Source organism: Adiantum capillus-veneris, chromosome 20, assembly GCF_014529385.1.
Source record: "Adiantum capillus-veneris isolate H3 chromosome 20, ASM1452938v2, whole genome shotgun sequence".
Taxonomy (NCBI): Eukaryota; Viridiplantae; Streptophyta; class Polypodiopsida; order Polypodiales; family Pteridaceae; genus Adiantum; species Adiantum capillus-veneris.
The window spans coordinates 16,145,114-16,165,632 of NC_140950.1; the positions used below are offsets into that span (position 1 = coordinate 16,145,114).

The following is a 20,519-nucleotide window of genomic DNA, read 5'->3' on the forward strand; positions in this document are numbered from 1 at the left end:
GGATCTAAGTACACCCACCATTCTTGATGGGGAGGTAAAGTAGTGTGTCCCTCGATCAAGACACGCCAATCGATCTCTCTCATGTGGGCAGTAACCCCTCTGCAAATCCCGTAGGTTGCTCCAATAACCTGTGTCCCAACCAAGGAAGCATCTGACCAAGGGCGTAAAGAGCTTGCCGGTCCATCATCCCATCTAAGCCAATCAATGTGAGTCCTCTCACCTAGCTGACGGCCTTCTGCATCTGTCACATATGCATTCAATACAAGTGGCTGCCTCGCTACCTCCTCGACAGAAGAAGGAAGGTGTCAAATCAAAGCAAGACGAAAGTCCTTCCAAATCTGCAGCAAACAGCGCATAAATGGTGACAAATGGGACATATCTAAAGGTGCATCTGTGAAGATGAATCCAATGGTCGGGCACGAGGCACTGACAGCATCTAGAGATCCAAAACGGAGGGAGGTATGTGACAAAACATGATGTAGAAATTGTTTCCAAGGCTTTGCCCCTGGAAACTTTTCGCGTACTACAAGCTTCACCAGCAATGCCTTGCTTTGGATCTTTGGATCAATAATCCCCAATCCTCCCTCCTCTCTAGGCAAAATGACTATGACCCAAAATGGACTCATGGTCGAGTGTCAGTAGAGCCATCCATGTCACCCCACAAAAAGTTGCGTAAGGCGCCTTAAACGCGCTATGATACCCGAGGTGAAGAGTCATGCAAGATGTGTTGAACCAAGCTATCGCAAGAACATGATTCACCACAAGGGCTCTTCCAGCCAAAGATAAATGCAAGGATGACCAATGGCAAAGTTTCTTCCTAATGGACTGTAGCATGGGTACAAACTGTTGTTCAATGGACACATCAATCCCGACATGGAAACCCAAATATCTCCAAGTCTGCCGTTTAGGTAGCCACGTGAAATTACCTTGTGCACCTGTTAGGTGCAGCGGAATGAATGTTGTATTTTCTCAAGATTAGTGATCTTTATTGCTCAAGGTTCTTTTAGTTCTTTAGGGAAAGAGAGAGCTTTCCGTCTTATGGAGAGTGCTTTGATCACGAACAAAGTTGAGTGGATTGTGCGTGCAAGTGAATGAGACTGAGAGAAGGAGAGAGAAGAGATACGACACCGAGAGGTTGTAAAACCCTCCTCCGAAGGCCCCACTCTCATCGGCGAGAGTGGTCTACTGGATTGCACAAAGGTGTACAATGCGTATGCAATGGACTGATGCACTGGGACTATGCCGATGACGACGACGGTGATGACGACGACGACTCGATGGCTGAAATCTGTAGGCTTCTAATCGCTGAATTCGGGGACTGTTTCGGTGGCTGAAAATGACTGTTTTGGCTGCGTTTTTATGGCTGAAAATGGGGAAGCATCTGCAACCAACTTTGGGGGAATCTGCTACTGTTCATAAGGCTGAAAATCTGTGTTTTCTCACTGCTGGATTTGCTGATCAAAAACGCTGATTGCTGAAAATAAAACGCTCAGATCTGCTGGTTTTCCCTAGCGTTAGTGTTGCTGCAAAAACGCTGGCAAAAAGCTGGATCTGCTGCCTTGTCCTAGCGTTAGCAAAACGCTGATGGGCTGAATTGATGTTGAAGCTAAAATCGTTGATGAGGATCTACAGGAAAAACACTAATGCGGATGCCTGTGGGTCGCGGGAAAACACCAAGTGATGGATCTGCTGAGTTGATGCAAAAACGCCCAGGGGAGAAGATGCAAAACGCCAGAGATTGTCTGAGGGGGTACTGCTGAGAAGTTGCCTGTTGAGCGGGAAGCTCCTGCTGCCTCTTCTGCCAGAAAGTGCTAACTTGGGTTTGCTTATATATTAACTTAGCAAAATTGCCCTACCTACTTTTGTTGGAGAGTCACTTAAAAATAATAAGTGAAAATAACCAATAAATAGGAAAATAGGCTAAATGCACTGGAAAATTCCCCTAACTGATGCGAATGGATTCTGATGGGAATTCCGATGATCATGCTGTGTGCAACCGGAGGATATGCATCTATGCTAAGTGACTGGGCATGCACGGTCTACGAATAGACTCACAAAAGTGCCAGATCATTGCTAATCTTAACTTGACTTGACTTGACTGAACCCTGCTGTGGTGTAGCTTGTCCACGGACACATAGGGTTGGGATGTGTCACGTGACAGCACCGCAGTGACAATCTTCATCTACTCCTACTAGAAAGCCAAAAGACTTGTGCCAGTTTATGAGAGCACCACTGGCCATGCAGAAGGTAGCAAGAGCATCCCGGAGACTATCCAAGGTGGGTGTCTTGTATCAAACAAAGAGCGTAGTGTCGTCAGCATATTCTTGATCCAACAAATTTGGCAAGTCAGCCAATGGCATAACAAGACCTCTCAATTGTGGGGTTCTATGGTGCAAAGAGACATGACCTCCGCGAAAAACAGAAATAAGTAGGCAGCTAACAGGCATCCTTGTCAAACTCGCATCCAAAGTGGCCCTTGATTGTGACAGCGCTGGCAGTAGTATGATATAATGCAGATGCACCTCTAATTCACTGCAAGGGAAAACCCATCCTTTGAATAGTGCCCTTCAAAAAACCCCAATCTACTCTATCATAAGCCTTCTCAAAATCAAGAAGCATGAAAATGATAAGTTGATCTGTTTGACGAACATGGATGAGATCTGGCATTAAGGGTTTCAAGCGCATACCGATCATGAGGGTGATCAGTCTACACACTCTCATCGGAAGTGATTACAGCCTACCACAAAATCATCAATACATGGGATGAAGCTGGGTGTAGTCATGACATAATCCATTGTACTAGCTCCATGACGATGGAGGGAACAAGTGCCTCCGCTCGACTCACCGAATCTCTCGATACCATTCAAGATGGCTAAACCATGTGCATCACCCATCTCAGAAAGAAATCTGCCATACTCTATCTGCCCTCTTGAATAACAGGTCTTAATTCAACTCTCCTCGTCGGATAGATCTTTAAGGTCTCTTGAGATAGTTTCCTACAACGTTAAAACAATCTTCTTGTTCTTCTTCTATCGTGTGATACTCGCCAGACCATGTCAGTGGTATTAAGCTCTCTCAACATTCCACAGAGGTATCGTAGAAAAATGATTGGCACAACGCTGTCCTTGCATTGAAGTCAGCCAAAATCGTGACATCCCCATCTCTGGAAAACTACAAATATCCTCATCCAAACTAGTACATGGCGATTGCCCTCTTGGCCCTGCATAAGGTGACGTACTAGGTGCAAAACAACATATAGCATATCTGCGAGTCTCTGTCCTCAGTCTCACCCACATATACCTAGCCTGATCATCTCTGCGAGCAATTTGTATCATCGGCTGTAACTCCTCCCTGTAAGTACAGCCACTCCTCTCCAGACCCTCGTCCCCTGAGCTCTTATCTCATCTCCTTTCTACTAGTTGACTCCCATCTATATCCACTAGCATGTGGTAAACTCTCTCCCGGTGCCTAATGCGTCTCTGAATAAAATACAATATCCCTCCCAATGAAACTGTCCTCAAAGGCTCCTACATCCAGTCTCAGAGACCCAATACACTTCCAAGCAGCAAAGTTGAGTGTGGTCCCATAAGTCTCCCACCATCATGCGGGGCGTCTCTCCATAATGAAACAACCAGCTAGAATGCAAGCTTCGCTTCTCTCTCGCATTATCCCAAGCTTTGCTAATGTAAAATCATCTCCCAAAAAGATCCCCGTTTTCTTCAATGTGCGACGCCTCTTCAAGAATTCTTTTTTCACTTCCATAGAGAAAAAGTCTATAATTAGGGCTCTCTCCTTGGAAGATTCACCGCTACTTGCACTCTTCCTTCTACTATAAGAAATATTTCTACACGGGGGATAATCACTCTTGAAGATTGGGAAGGAAAAGAGCTTGAACGTTGAAAAATACAATTGGGAAGATTGAAGAGGTCATTGTAGTTGAAAATCTTTGAATTGCCATTTTTTTGCGGCATCACTTGTCTTGAATATCGCAAGCATGCCCATGGGCGCATGCACACACATGGAGGCCAAGACTCTTTTTAGTCTCTTTAGGAGAGGTCTTTCCGTTGGCTACGTGTTCCTGTTTTACAATGTGTTGATCTTCTAGCCTTACAACTCATCTTGCTTATGGCCCACACTCCAATGTGTACCAATATTTTTTAGCAAAATCAGCTTATTGGCTCTTCCATTGCTCATAGTCAATAAGGCCCCTTTTATCGGTTTGTACTACCTTCGGAACTTGACCTGGAATATCATCAAGGGTTTTTAGTAGAAATCAATCCTGTTCCAGAGAGAGAGAGAGAGAAAGAGAGAGGAGGAGAAATTTTAACGTCGTAGGAACAATTTCAAGAGACCTCGAAGAAGAAGAAGAAGAGAAAGTTCAAAGAACAAATCAGAATCTGTGCAGGTGCTTCTTCACTCTTAATGGTATGTGCGCCCAAACAGTATGGGAGAAAGGGGTGGATCAGAAACAAACTCTCTCCCTGGTTTACTCATTTCGTGAAGCATCACACTGCCTCAATAAGCCAACGTGGGAATCTAGACTAAGGTACCCTTTGCTGAGCAAGATTAGTCTCTTAAAAATGGCCCAGAATGCCTGAAAGCCATTATACCAATAAGAAATGGCACTATACCAACATATACCAATAAAAAATGGCACTATACCGATAAAGCAATTCAGGTTGAGCTACTGGCCAGGCAAGTTTATACACCAACTTGACGTAGCTTCCAGCTTTTGCTACTCTCTATTCAGGCTGTAGTTACCCATTGCCAACTAGAGCTCCCTCCATGTTTGCATCAACCTCCTGTGCAGGTTTTGGTGGCTTCTTCCGCTTCACCTTTCCAAACTTCATGTGTTTGAACATTACCCAAACCAATCGTGATTCATACCTTGGGCCTTGTTCTATAACCGTCATATCGTCCAACTGTTCATGACCATTGGAACTATCAGAGACCAAGTCATGGACGCAAAAAGTATCTCATGCAACTGATGCACCCTTACCATGGAAATGACTTTATCAATCATCTTTCCTTCTTCCCGTCTGTCTGCCTCCTCCTCAATGAAACCTTTGTAATTGGCCACAAACTGCAAACAAAGACAGAGATATTATCAATACTAGCAAGTGCTATGTTACTGTCATAAACATCGCATCCCATTGCCTCCTTGGTTCCCTATCACCCATCCTTGCATGGATATTTGCATGATTCACTGTACTATGTACGAGTAAGAAAGTATGTTAGTTCTGCATGCATGTGTAGGTGTCAGGCAGAGGGCATACTCTGTGCAAATGCGGGTGTGATCCAGGCATCTCTCCTCAGTTGCTCACATTTCATCATTAAGTTTTCTTTTTCTCTGTTGTTCCATTCAGGCTTCTTTAACAGATTTTCTTTTCCTCAATTTTCTTCTATAACAGCTTCTCACGCAGGCTTTTCAGCTATCTACAGCTTTTGCATACGAAGTAGAGAGCAAGGTCAGGCTCTCTGCAAATACCTTTTTTGTGCAAAACTCCTTCAGAACTGAGATACAGATTTTTGAAGTATAGAACTTTGCGGTCTTTAACTTGTGTCATGCAGTAGTACAAACTTGAAAGCATCCTCTTCTCATGTGCACTCTAGCAGCAAGGATATAATCATTCTCGAAAGCATGATCAGCACTGGAACAAAATTTGGACAAACAGTAGGAGGACCTCTCACCGAAAGAGCTGTTTGTGTCAGAAACTTTGCAAGCAGTCATAAGGAAGAAAATCACCGGAACCTTAATACCCATTTGACATTCCTTTGCCTCCAGTTGACTCTAAATTGAAGTTCTCAGAAAGTCAGGTGGCTTTGTTTAGCATGGAGAAAGAGTCGTTGTGTTGTGTAATACCAGATTTATACATGCTTTTGGGGTCTATAATGGGCTGCACAGAATGCCTTGTTAGAAAGTTCCTCTTATGTCTGATAATTGATACATGTATTGCCATGATCCAGTAATGAAGATTGTCAGACATCGTTAAACATAAATGGCCCACCCCGCATTGGTTACTGTGAAGCAATTTCCTAAACATATTTGAGAGCATTTTCCCATGCTTGCAGATTCTTTGGGGATAGTCAACTGCTCTCCAACTTCCAAGACCTAGACAGGAATACTCTTAGTCTCCTCCCTAAGACCTACAGTGGCTTTTTACCCTGCTCATGTGTCTACTTGGCTAGGTTTTCTCGCGCAAATAGTTCTCCATATACTCGCAAGACTTCTACCTCGTCTGCCACTGGAGCTTATGTTACTGTAAGGACGTGCTGCTAAGAATGCTGTTAATGAAAAACTAAAACGAAAAAATACTAGGTTTTACGGCTCGGAAAAAGTTTCAATATTATAAACTAATTGAAACCATTCCATTGCAATACAAAGAGGTGAAATAAATGAGAATACCTTTACTTTATATCCTCGCTCCAAAAACTGCTTTGCCTTCTGCACTTTCATTTTGAGGTCTTTTGGCTCCTACAAAAGAATTAAGCCTACATATTCGATACAGATCTCATACTAAAAATCTGTTTACAAAAAAACAAGGATACAAGGTTAAGTGAAGCATCTCACAGTTTTTGCACTGTATCGTAGTTCCTTAACTTCATTTAACTTAGCTGCAGCACCCTGAAATTCCGTAGTTGCAATAAGTAATCAGCATTCAATAGCATTCAAAAGATAAATCGCAATCATATCTGTTTAATATGTAGATAAACTGCAAACATGAATAGTGTTTTATAAAAAAACAATTAAGAAGCATCAAATCTAATTCCAATATCATGTGATGTAGTATGTGTATGGCTGATGAGTGACTCTCGATGCTCCAAAATTGTAGTGATGAGAGTCGCAATGGAGAGCCCACACTTTGGCTGGGAGAGGAAAGTGTGTAGGTCTAAGTTATGGCTGAAAATGTGAGAGAAGCAAGTTCGGATGTGATCAAAAGCTGAGCACTCTAGTAGTGTGTGGTACTCATACTCTCGAACTTGCAGTGAGCATAATGTGCACAATCGATTTGACTCTTCTCCATTGCCCCAACGCCCTATCTCGCATTGAAGGAAATGGGAGCTAAGCCGAATTGCTGCGATAGTGCGTACCGCGGACAAGGGAATAGGCTCAAGCATGTAAGTGTGAGTACGGTTTCCTCTCTCAGCGAAGAACATGGTTTTGTAGTTGGGGGCAATATAGGTGGTGTAATGTATGAAGCGTGACCCATCGGATTTCTCCCAAGCCGTAATACATTGGCGTTGTAGAAAAGCTTCATTCACTTGAGAGTCAATTGAAGCATCATGTAGCAAGTGTAATGCATCCCATCTCCCAAACCACTTCTTTATGTCTTGCATCCATCCCGTGCTCAAGATCTTGCTTTTATGCGTCTTTTGAACTTTTTTGCTTGCTTCCCATGCAATTGTAGGAAGTCGATGTGAGGGGTTTTGACGCATCTTTATCATGTACTCCACAACCCTTTCCATGCCCATAACCTCAATTGGAAGAGATCCCGACTCAAGAAGTAGGAGCATATATGGTGTTTGTGTCTTAACTTGGAGAAAGTTTGTAAGAAAACGCTTTTGGACATTCTCAAACTCTTTCCAAGTAGACTTTGAGATGCTCCCGCCCCACACTTCAACTCCATAAAGAAGAACCGGTGTCACCAATGCATCAAAAAGATACTTCTTGAGAACCCAACACTTGATGTTTCCCACATTACACGTGTTCTCAAATGCATAATATGCTCTCTTTCCCGCTTCCAAACGACGCATAGCACATTCATGCCACTTGTGATTGGATAGAACCTCAAGGCCAAGGTACTTAAAGCTCTCAATAACTTCAAGTGTCTCGTTGTTGTACACAATGCATGGCTTCTCCTTATGGTTGGTTTTCACAAGCATAACCTTTGTTTTGGATTCATTTACAATCAGCCCACTATGCAAGCAAAAGTTCTCAAGGACAACCATAAGCTTTTGTGCATCTTCTAAAGTGTGTGCTAGAAGCACTACATCCGCATACAACAAAAGCATGATTACCACATTGCAAATAGTGACCTCTTCAATGCCTTCTTCTTGCATAAAGTCAAGTACCATTTGTTCCAATAGATCGATGCATAGACCAAAGAGAGTTGGTGACAATGGACATCCTTGTTTAACCCCAATAGTGCTTACAAAAATTTCTGAAATTTCTCTTCCCATGCGCAATTGACAAATCACCTTCTCATAGATTCGAAAAACCGCAAGCATAAACTCACTTGGCACTTGGAGTTCTTCCATCCTTCTCCATAAATTGTTACGTGAAATCATATCAAAGGCTTTTTTAAAGTCCACAAAACAACAATACAATCGTTTGCCTTTCAACCGACTTTCCTCCATGAGAACACGAAGAGTGACAAGATGATAAATGGTGCTATGGCATCGACGAAAACCCGCTTGTCCCTTTGCACGCTTGTCATTCTCTTCAACCCAATCACTCAATTTCATCTCCATTATGTACCCAAACAACTTTGCCATAAGAGACCCAATCATTATAGTCCGGTAGTTGCTTACATTCTTTACATCCCCTCCTTTATGCAAAGGCTTAACCCAAGTAGTACTTCAATCATAAGGCATACCATGTTGAAGTGCAAGGTTGAACATATCACACATCCACTCATGGGTAAAATCTCCCGTCCATTTGATCATCTCCGGCTTGATACCTTGAAGATCTCCCGCTTTGCGAGTGGCCAACTTTTCAAGCCCACCGCATACATCCTCAATAGTAAAAAAAGACGGCATACATGGGAGTGAACCATAAAATGGCATTTTTTCAGTATTTGCTTGCTCATATAATTGCCTACAATGTGTGTACATATCCACTAGACTCAAGTTACCAAAATTCTCAACCCGCTTGCCTCTCAAGTTTCTCCAAAATCTTCCACATGCATGTGCCTTTTCTTGGACTTGTAATTCTTGTTGCTTTACTTCCCAAATTCTTCTCTTCTTTTGAATCAATGCCTTGTATGTATGCAAATGACTTTGATAGTTGTCTTTGTCCATAGTTGCATCAAGCTTTATCAAGGACTTTCGAACATCTTGACATTCTTTATCAAACCACCTTTTGCGTGATCTATCTTTGTTGATACCATGGAGATGCTTTATGGCAAAGCATTCTTCCGCACAAGAACAAATAGCTTTCTTGAAAGCTTCCCATTTAGTTTCCAATGGTGCATCACATTGAAGCTTTGTCATCCATAATTTTTGCTCAACCATTTCAATGTACATTGGTGCCCGTTTGAAATCCATACATAGTGATAACTTCTCTTTCCTTTGGCTGAGATTATCATGCTTAGTTGCTTCTCCATATGAAAAGTCAATACATAAGGTGCGATGGTCGGATTCCGGAGTCCATTGACCAAACATAAAACTCTTTATGCGATACATGATGGCTTCAGAGAGTAGCATATAGTCAATCACACTATCCCCATTATGTCTCCTACGTGTAAATCCATTGGTTCCACTCCACAAAGACACACCATTGGCAATGAGCATACCCGTGCTATTACACATATGTAAAAGTAACTTTCCATAGTGATCCGGCTCTTTCTCATCCATTGAAGTACGATCATACAAGTGAACTTCCTCCAACTCCCTTGAAATGTATGGCATATCAAATTGTTGAGTATCATGTTGCAATGTTTTTGTGCGAGCATTCATATCCCCAAATACAATAACATCACCTTCACCTTTGAAATAAGCAATGTCCTCTTCCAAATCAGAAAATGGTTGATCTCTATCCATGCATGCATAAAAGGGAGAATCATGATGAAGAATGTAGCAACCGGCTACAAAAATGGGTGCTCTTTTTGGTGTCATAATTTTCAACCATACATAACGTTTGTACTTGTCATCTTTCACAATTGATACAAAATCTTCCAATCCTTTCTTAACCATACATGCTAACCCTCCTTGTCCTCTTCGTTGCTTGAGATTCTTTGACCACATCAATGAATGTACATTGTAATCCTCCAAGCCATTAATCCTTTGTGTATCATGCTCCCAAGTTTCAACAAGAAGTACAACATCGGCTTTGCTTGTTAGTTCGTCAATGCCAACCCCCGCATTCCATGGGTATCCATTACAATTCCAAAAGCATATTTTCAATTGTAACTCGGTCTCATAGGTCACGCATCCCTATTTGCTTGAGAGACTTGCCTCCTCCTTGGGCACATTTTCTTCATGAGAGATCTCCTTGTTTTATTATTCTTTTCCTCATATGCCTTGCGACGCATATTTTGTTACTTAATAGTGCGATCTTCACATACAAAACATTTTGTATCCCTCAAATAGATCCAACTATTATCAAGGATAATCTTTCGCTTGGTCTCATCCGGCATGGTGCATACAATTGGCCGTTCTCCCGAGCGAGGAGCTCCTTGCTTCCCCACTCTATGTGCTCCATAGACCATAACTCCGGACATGTCAAAGTGGGTTTTGAAGAAATCTTCAATAACAATGGCAAGAGAAGGAGGTGTCTCTAACTTCTCTTCGGAAATTCCACGAATAACAATGTTCTTGGAACGTCGCTCTCGTTCCTTCAACTCCTCCACATCCACATTCTCAACATTTTTTGTTTCAACCATAGCTTGCATGAGTGAGGAATTAGAAACCACATTGCTACCACATACATCAGCCCAAGACTTGTTTGTGCATACATTTTTCATGTCGCATACATCCCGGCTCATAGTGTCAAATTTCTCCTCTTTCAATACATGGTCATGCTCTACTTTGCTCATCCGCTCCTTCAAAGCATTCAAGTCCACAAGAGAGCGTTTACATTCCTTGACTTCCTCTTCAAGTTGCATCAAACGTGTTGTTTGCATCTCAAGTGTCCTCTTGAGATTCTCATTCTCAACCACAAGTACCCTTAGTGTGCCATTCTCCATTGCAAGTGCTCGTAAGTCTTCGCCTTGTTTGTTTACGGTCTCTTGCAATGATACCAAGTACGCCATGATCATGGTTTCCGATGTCGTTGGTTGGGTGGTTGTGCTGCTATCTCCACACTTAGGAGATTTTGGATCATTTTCCACAATGGTTGTGGACCTTGTTGAAGAAGAAGAACCCTTGCGAGTGCCGGAAGACATTGTATGTAAAATAGGAGATGAGAATCAATTTTGTTGAACCTGTTCACTTCGGAAATGCTGCTACAGAAACGCCTTCCATAACTCTGAAAATTTCTGTCTTTACATCAATGCGTAGAGGACTGCTGTCTACTAGATCAAAAAACGGCTGCGTTTTTTGAGAGAGAGAGAGAGAGAGAGAGAGAGAGAGAGGGTTTTTTTAACGTCTATAAGAGGCCGAAATCGGCCTATGAGACAAATCAAAGTACATGGGGTAGGTGTGCTCTGTGTTTCCGTAAAGGATAAAAGATACAAAAGTAAAAGTAACTATCCTATGTAATGGTTGAGGGAGGAGGGGAGTGATACAAGGGTTGGGGGTGGAGCTCCAAAAACTGAGGAAAAGATGCAATACAATCATGACAAATGCTATCATATCTCAAACTCCATCCAGTCCCATAATCAGGGAAGCGTCAGCTCCTTATAGGCTAGGGATCTGTGAATAACCAACGGGTGTTGACCGTCTATGACCCTGGATCGACGGACACCTTCATCTCACAGGAAACTGCACGACGCTTGGGCCTCACACCGGCTCCGCTTGGAACTCCGGCCACTTTTGGATCCGCATTCGAGGAGTTGACTACCAATGCAACTCCCATGCAAGGACAGCTCAATCTTCGGATTTTTGAGCACAAGGACCGCGAATGCTTTTTGATGGCACCCATCGAAGGATGTGATATCATCTAGGGTATGCCATGGAACTACCATATGCAAACGATCCCGGATTATGTAGAAAAGACCCTCGCTTTTGAGCATGAGGGCAAGAACATTAAATTTTTTGTTGATGCAAGGGATTGGCTATTCCCTATTGTAAGCCATATCTCCATTAAGAAGGAAATAGAGAAGTGTGCTTCTGCTTGCTTAATTTTTGCACGTGAAAATGATAAAACTAATGAGGGTTAGCTCTCTAGTTTGGAAATTAAACGTTTTCAATTTCTTTATACTTTTCCATTTCTTGAAAAGTATAAAGATTGCTTCACGAATACTCTGCAAGATGAGCTACCTCCGGAACGTTCGGAAGATCATCGCATTGATCTCGTACTTGGTAGCTCTCCCCCAAACCAACCCCCTTACACGGTTAGTCTTGCTCAGCAAGAGAAAATTTTGAAAGCAAGTCAACGAGCTTCTGGAAAAAAGTCTAGTATGACCAAGTACTTTGCCTTACTGCTCTCCAGTTTTATTGGTGCGGAAGAAGGACGGCATGTTTCGAATGTGCAGACTATCGATCTCTAAACAAGATCACTATCAAGAATCGCTTTCAGATTCTTCGGATTGATGATATTCTCGACAAATTGCAGGGTGCTTAGTCGCATTGACTTAAAAAGCGGATACAATTACACATAGCCCCTGAGGATGTCCATAAGGCTGCCTTTTGCACAACCTTTGGACTTCGTGAATTTTTGGTAATTCCTTTCGGCTTGGTCAATGCTACTGCCACAAAATTAAATGATAGATCAAATTTTCAGCCCACGCCGAGCATTTACAGGAGTGTTCTTTGATGACATACTCGTCTTTTCGAAGACTGAGGAGGAACATCGGAAGCACTTAGACATAGTGTTTCAGGAATTGCGAAAGCATGAGTTGCATGCGAACGCATAGAAGAGTGAGTTCTTTATCACTGAGATACACTATCTCGGTCATATAGTCTCACACAACCAAGCGAGTATGGATTCTGCAAAGATCCAGGTCGTACAAGATTGGCCAACTCCCGCTACGATACATGATGTACGAAGCTTTAAGGGATTGTGTTCCTATTATTGAAGATTTATTTGAGGCTTTGCTCAAGTAGCAGGACCACTCCATGACCTAACATGGAACATAGCAGCTATAATACACGTACTTTATTTAGAATACGAGACGTCCCGTATTGAAACGTATAGTACGTCTCATAACGTTTTTTTGCTCACAATGTATTCTATTCTAATGTCTTTTGCTAGTTGATCCATAGTTACCCAGAACGCGGAACGGGAACGGCGACGGAATCCCCGCGGAACGGGGGAACGGCTAGGGGTCCAGAACGGAAACAGCGCGGAACGGGAGGTTAAAAAACACCCAAATAGTGCATTTTTTAGCTCCTTGTGTTTAAATACAAGGAGTATTAGAGTGCTTTGACTCTAATACTCACAAAAAACTCGTTTTGAAGACCATTCAACCTTGCTATGACTAGATGAAGATGAGAGAGAGAGAGAGAGAGAGAGCTTGAGAGAGTGAGAGGGAGAGACTCGAGAGAGTGAGAGGGAGAGGGAGAGATTTGAGAGAGTGGGAGGGAGAGGAAGAGAGCTTGAAGGCTTGAAGCCTTGAGCCTTGAGAGAGTGAGTCTTGAGAGGGAGAGATCTTGAGAGTGTGAGAGGGAGAGAGCTTGACCCTTGAGGATTAGCTTGTGGAGAGAAAGGGGGAGGGGGGTGCATTTTATGAGTCCTTGAGGCCTTGCACACTTCAAAAAGAAGCCCAAACATTTACTTCAATTTTTCCAATTTTTGCCAAATTTGTTTGTAGCCGTTGGCCGTTCCAAGGGCATTCCGGAACATTCCGGGGGCGTTCCGGAACGGCCATTCCGGTTTGCACTGGTCACCTGGAACGTCAGACGTTCCGGGACGTTTCGGAACGTTCGGGAAGGGAACTGCCCCCCGGAACGCCGGAACGGGGGCTAGGGGGCGTTCCCCGGTAACTCTGAGTTGATCAAGTGTGTTTTAGAGCTTCATGATGCTTGTTTATGTATGCTATGATTAAACATTGAAGAGGCATTGAGGAGGTGCATGACCCGCTTCATTTGTCCTAAAAGTATCATATCTAAAAAAGTTGATGTATTTTAATTTTGGTTCTCAAAAATACGTGTAATACGCGTATTATACACCGCGTATTAAACGTCCTGTACCGTACCGTGGCTGCTATGACAAGGAAGAAGATCCCTTTCAAATGGGGATCGAGACAACAAGGTGCCTTTGATAGGCTAAAGTATCTATTAAGCCATGGACCTATTTTAATAGTACCAGACTTAAGGAAACCATTCAAGGTTCACTGCGACGCTTCAAGTGATTGCATAGGTGCAGTGCTTAACCAAGAAGCCCATGCGGTGGCTTATGAAAGTAGATGGCTTAAGGATGCAGAATTGCATGCCTCGATCTACGAGAAGGAACTTATGGCTATGATCAACACCTTGCCTACCTTGAAGCATTACCTTCTAGGAGCGGATTCTGTGATTAAAACCAATCATTAGAGTTTGCAGTATTTCCTTACGCAAAGGAAATTATCTGAGAAGTAGATGAGATGGGCTAACTTTTTGTCCATGTTTCACTTCCAGATTCTTCATACGGCTAGGAGCAAGAATGTGGCTACAGACGCATTGTCTAGACGGCCTAGGGTGAATGCAGTTACTTCTGTATATCACCAAGAACTGAAATCACTTCCTAATTTGTATCCGAACGACCCAAACTTCTCCATTTGGAGCAAGTTAGAGAACAAATAGAATGAATATCCCTATTCCCGGACTTCTCCATTTGGAGCAAGTTAGAGAACAAAGAGAATGAATATCCCTATTCCATTGGCTGACAACGGGTTCGTGGTCGGGGTCGACAGGGGCCACCAGGTCAACCTAGCCCTCCGGGTGATCGCAAAGCTCCAAGCTAGTAGCAGTGGGTTCAGTCCAAAATTAGAGCACCACGAAACGTTTCAGTCCAAAATTAGAGCACAGTGAAACGTGAGACGAAAACGTGCGTTTAGCGACTTTTAAACTAAAACTACAGTAACTTGTTGTTAGTGAAATGGCTTGTGTTTCACTTGTTGAGCGAAAACATTTTGCCTGTCCCGACCTATCGAAACGCGTTTCATGGTGACGCTGCTTTTGCCACGAGTCGCTTTGCGAGAGAGGAACAGCCTTTCTTGCGAACCCCCCTTCTGGTGCAGACGTCTCTCTTTGCAGCAGTTCCTCGTGGACTTACGAGCTTCGACATTCGTCGTAGGTGGGACTCCTTCGCCTACGACTTCACTCGGTTTCTCGGCAATTCACCAGAATTTGAGGCAGATTGTTTTAGAGTCCATGTATTGTTCCTTGCAGCTTGAGGGATAGAGGCCCTGGACACAACGGTTGGCTTCTCTTTTCCCCTATGTGGCAGGGATCAGTCTAAGTGGACTCTGGACTCAGTGATGGAGTGGCTGTAGGCACAGGCCCTCGAGTTCTCTCACCACATTAACGACCTAGGGGTTACAGACCTAATACAGACTTTATGCCCGTTGGCCAAGTTCTCAATGACACCTCCAGACTCGGCAGGATGTAGACACGTTGTGGTACACTTCTTTGCTGACACGCAGAGCCCAACATGCTATGTAAACATACATGAGGACTCTTGGACAAAGGACGTTTCCCTGCGCACGCCACACTCTTCTTGGGCCTGGGCTAGACACTCTTTGCAGTCATGCTTATCTCGGGGACGCTCGGATGCGGATTATTCCCTATCCAAGCCAGCCTCGAAGATAGTGCGGTTAGTTGTTGCTGCAACATCAGTTCTTTCTCGTTCTCCATGAGGATTGTCTCATGGAACGTGCAGGGATTAGGTGGGCCCCAGTTTCAACGTCAGCGGGGTCAATTGCGTCCGGAGCTTTAGTGATGCTTTGTGGGCAGAGAGATTGATCTTCTTATGCTACAGGAGCATCAACTTTGTGAGAGACGCATTAGATGTTGTGGTCAGCTTTTGCATTGGCGATATGAGACATTTTGGTCAGTTGCATTTGGACTTGATGGTATCTAGGGAGGGGTATGTATGACTATTGCGGACTCTTGGCAGCATGCCATTGTGCGCAGAGGTATTATTGTGCCTAGCAGGGCTCAGTGGATTACTATGCAAGTTCAAGGCTGCCTCTTGGGCTTCTTGAACATCTATGCACCCAATGTGGCAAGCACACATGCAGAGTTTTGGTCTCACATTGTAGAGTCTCTACCACATGCAAAGCAATGGTCCATTGGGGGTGACTTCAACATACTGAAGGACCCCTCTCACAGGATTGGAGATAGCCATACTACTCTGCACAGGGCTGAGTTGGCAGCTTGGGAGAGGCTATGTATGACTTTGAGGGTTTCAAATGTTTGGCAACACTCTGGCTTTGTGAGGCCCCTAGAAAGCTTGGCCTTCTCTCGCTCGGACCACAGAGTGGGAGGAGCGAATCTATCTCAGATAGATCGCTTCTACGCCAGTAACCACATCTATGACTTGGGTGGGTCAGTTTGCATTTTGGCTGGGACATCTTTTTCGGACCATGCACCAATGATCCTCACTGTGACAGATAGACAGAGGAAGGGGAGCACGATGCTACGCATCCCTGAGAGGATCTTGTTGGAGCCACCACTCGCTCAGAGAGCGAGTGGTGGCTCTATGGACAGAGGGCTTGGACACACACGACTCTCCTGCTGAAACAGAGTGGCCTTTGGACTTGCTCAGCTTAGTCATTTCTTTCTTGAGGAGTCTAAGGCTCGCCTAGCTACAGCGAGGGAGGAGGAGCAACATCTTCGAAGGCGTTGCTTCCTTGCAGAGGATGCAGGAGCAGCACTCAGATAGTCCTTCGTTAGAGGAGCAGTTGCAGCAGGCTCGCCAGGAGCTTGCCAGCATAGAGAAGAGGCAACATGAGTTTGCTTTCCATCGACAGGCATCTCAATGGACCCAAGTGGGTGACAGAGTGACTGGGGCGTTCTTTGAGGCAGTGGGACCCTGCCATGCGCACACAAGTGTCAGCCAATTGAGAAGACCTAACCGGTCAGTGGCTTCACAGCCAGAGGATATGCGTGCAGTTGCTACTGACTTTTACCGTGACTTGCTATCAGCAAAGCAGGTCAGAGCATAAGGATACATACAGAGAGCAGGTTTGGGCGGCGCAGATGCCTTGTCTTGTGATTGAGGAGATGCGCCAGAGGCTTGAGCTGCCTCTTTAGTTAGAGGAGCTCCATGAGGCCCTCAAAGCACTTCCCCAAGGTAGTTGCCCTGGTGAGGACGGTTTGACTCCCAGTTTTTTCTTGGAGTACTATGACTTTCTAGGCTCAGATCTTTATAACCCTTTTTAGTACATCTTGCACACAGGAGAGATGTCTGACAGCATGAGTGAGGGCTTGATCTACCTCATTCCCAAGGAGGGTGGCTCCTTGGATGAGATTCGGCAGTGGCGACCCATCACCATCCTCAACTCAGCCTACACAATTCTAGCCAAGGCTCTACATTTGTGGATTCAACCACTTCTAGAGAGCATTATACATGGACCCATACAAGTTTTGTCAAGGAGCGCAGCATCCTTGACAACATCTTCACTTTTTGGGAGGCGTCTGCCCTTGCGCCTTTGAGATGAGGATCTGGTGATTTTGAGAAGGCCTACGACAAAGTTGACTAGGACTTCTTGGAGGGTACTCTACGCAGGATGGGTTTCTCATATGCTTGGATCAAAGGTGTGTCAACTCTCTAAAGACGTACACACAATCAAGTGCTTTTGGCACGAGGTAGAGGAGACCATTTCATGCTCACACGCTCGGTTAGACAGGGCTGTCCTCAAGTTGAGCAGATTCTTGGTTTCACAGCAAGTTGGTCTGCGTGGCTTAGCGCTCCATATTCTGGGCGATGAGCTACTGGATGCTGAGTTTGCAGACAACTTAGCTTTGTACTTGGAGGGCCAGGAGGCCAACCTGCACAAGTGTGAGCAAGCTCTAGCGACGTTTTGTTGTGCATCAGGCGCACTGATCAACTGGAGGAAGACAGTGGCTTTCTGGGTTGGCAGTGCTCCTACGCCTCATTGGTTGCCAAGGGAGGGTTTTAGATGGATTTCCCCAAGGATTGCAGTTCGCTACGTGGGCTGTCAGGTTGGCCTGGACTTGTCTCCTATGCAACAAGTGGCTCCCCTCCTCCTGTCCATCAGGAGGACGTTGTTACATTGGAGTTCGGTACGGCTCTCTTTGGCAGGCAGAGTTATAGTGGCCAACTAGGTGTTGTTGGTTACTATGTGGTACATTACGTCTTGCTGGATCTTTTCGAGCTCATGCATCAGACAGGTAGAGAGGCTGATCAGGAACTTTCTTTGGTCAAGGCGAGACACTCAGATAGCTCGGGCCAAAGTAGCCTAGCAGGTCATTACTCTACCTTGTTCTCAAGGGGGGTCGAGGATCATAGACCCAGCACAGCAAAGCAGAGCCCCCCGTAGGGCGGTAGACGTGACTTTCATGCGAATTCTTTACTTTACTTTAGACTTTAGGACACAAAAAGCTTTGCAGAAGGAACCTGTAATGGAAATTACCACTTAAAACACAAACACGGCTTGGAAGCTAGAATGCTCCGAGTAGACGCCGACAACCTGTTGGCCCCAAAATTGACACCCCTTTCGGTATTTCTTTATTCTTTAAGAGGGTAAATTACGAAGAAGAGTCCTGGGAATTCTTTACCTCTATCCAGCTAGATACCACTGTTCTGGCAAAATTTCGGCAGCATAACCCCAAAACTTGCCCGAAACCAATTCCCCTGCTAGAACTCACTTCCACTGACATAAACCCTCTGTTTTCTACCCAAAAACAGTAAATTCATCACGCTGTATTCAATGGTTTTAGCCCTGTTTTCAGCCCTAAACAGTCCCTAAATTGTCCTCTAACAATGGGGCATTGTTCCCAATGGTTCTAGCATCCATATGGCTGAATAACAATCCAAATTCAGTGCATAACCAGCGCTGAAAACGCACCTATACGGTGACGTTATCACCCTCACCGGTGCTTGCTTCTAGAGCAGCAATTAGCTACTCCTGTTCCTGCTCAGAGAGGATCTCGCCTCAGTAAAAACGCATATGACCACAGAGCTGTACATGAGCAAATGAAGAGCCCTCTTGAGGGGCATCACATTACTGCACGTAGAGAGAGAGAGAGAGAGAGAGAGAGAGAGAGAGAGAGAGAGAGAGAGAGAGAGATCACTGTGAGGTGTGCAGGACATGACTTCTTGCACTACACTGAGAGGGAAAGCTTGTAGTCAATAGCTCTTAACCTGTAACAAAAAATTGCAAATGAGTTCTCCCACCTAGAAATCGAGCGCCCCTTCTTGCTACAAGAGGAAAAAAGTGCACCAAAACATGCCATTTGGCACATTTACACACAATTTCCCGTTTCGGGGTTGCCACTTCAAAATCTCCCGATTGGTTGCCGAGTTGACTTTGCAGTAGAGTTCTAAAATGTTCCCCTTGTCATTCCGGAGGTAATGACGCGAACAGGTTTCATGGTCTAAAATAGCAGTTTCCTAAATTTTAGGGGATGCTTCAGTTGGACTCCCACTGGTCATCTGACTATCTATCCCCACTGGGACCGCATCCAAAATTGAAATGTGGCCCAACTACCGGGTACTTTCCTTTGGTGATCCCACCTTGGCATTGTGCCTTAATTGAGTTCACTTCATAGTATCCACCAACATGCTAAGTACGAGGCGGGGGACCTACAGGATCTTGAAGTGAGCCTAGACATCCTTTTATTGTACGAGTTCTAGTGCCGACCAACTTCCCGTCTGCCGGTGAAACTACCGTTCACATTGGCCATACAATGTCCAACCATTTGTAACTTCAAAAAGAGAGTGTCTCAAAAATTAAACAAAAATCATTGGAAAGAAACCAACAACCAAGGTTAGCAATTGCCACGTCCTCATGACATAGTTATCAGTTGCCACGTCCTCGTGACATACCCCCCTCTTGAAATCGCAAACGTCCTCGATTGCATACCATAAATACATGTTGTTGATGATCTTGTGTTGTTAGCACTCTTTTATCATCGCATGTATCCGCAAGAAAGGTCGTAACACATAGATAGAAATGAGTTAATGAGACCTTCATGCTTTTGTCATTTTCATCTATTACACTAAATTCATATGTACAGTTGATGTGCTAGCTCTATCATTACCCCTCCTTTGCTGACGTTGGGTTGAGGCATACATAGGCTGTAACCCAAAGGCCTCAAGGTAAAGCTGCAATACATTTGGTGACTCTGATAGTTCATGCTCTTCCATCCACTTTGCATCCATAGGTGGATAATTCTTGAACATCACCAAATAGCGTCTTGCAACCTGTCCCTTAACTTTTCGGTCCTTCTTGTATATTTCATCCATGTTCTCAATATATCGATCTGCCTCAAAGATCTTGTCCTTTGTATGCAAAATGGGAGGAACTTTTTTTCCGCCTTCAACAACAGGTGCCTTGCCAGTCGACGAATGCACCGTATTGTTATACGCATACTCAGGCATAGGCAAATATTGTTCCCACTTGCCCTTATTATCCGACACATAGCATTTGAGCATATCTAAGACAATAGAATTAGCCTCTTTTGACTGTCCAACAGTTTGTGGATGAAAGGAAGAAGAGGATTTGGACGTAGTGCCCATGTTCTCAAAC

General features: G+C 44.3%; 1 protein-coding gene across 2 annotated transcripts in view; it reads right to left on the bottom strand.

Annotated features, from left to right (window-relative positions):
* Positions 1-4,388: 4,388 nt before the first annotated feature.
* Positions 4,389-20,519, bottom strand: part of LOC147432160 (uncharacterized) — a 61,238-nt gene continuing 45,107 nt past the window's right edge. For both annotated transcript variants that reach the window (XM_086492149.1, XM_086492150.1), the window contains 4 exons: positions 6,572-6,625; positions 6,407-6,475; positions 5,000-5,083; positions 4,389-4,922 (listed from right to left, as the gene is read on the bottom strand). In XM_086492149.1, coding sequence (XP_086348275.1) covers positions 4,758-4,922; positions 5,000-5,083; positions 6,407-6,475; positions 6,572-6,625 — 372 coding nt within the window. In that variant the 3' untranslated portion in view covers positions 4,389-4,757. The remainder of the gene's footprint in view (positions 4,923-4,999; positions 5,084-6,406; positions 6,476-6,571; positions 6,626-20,519) is intronic.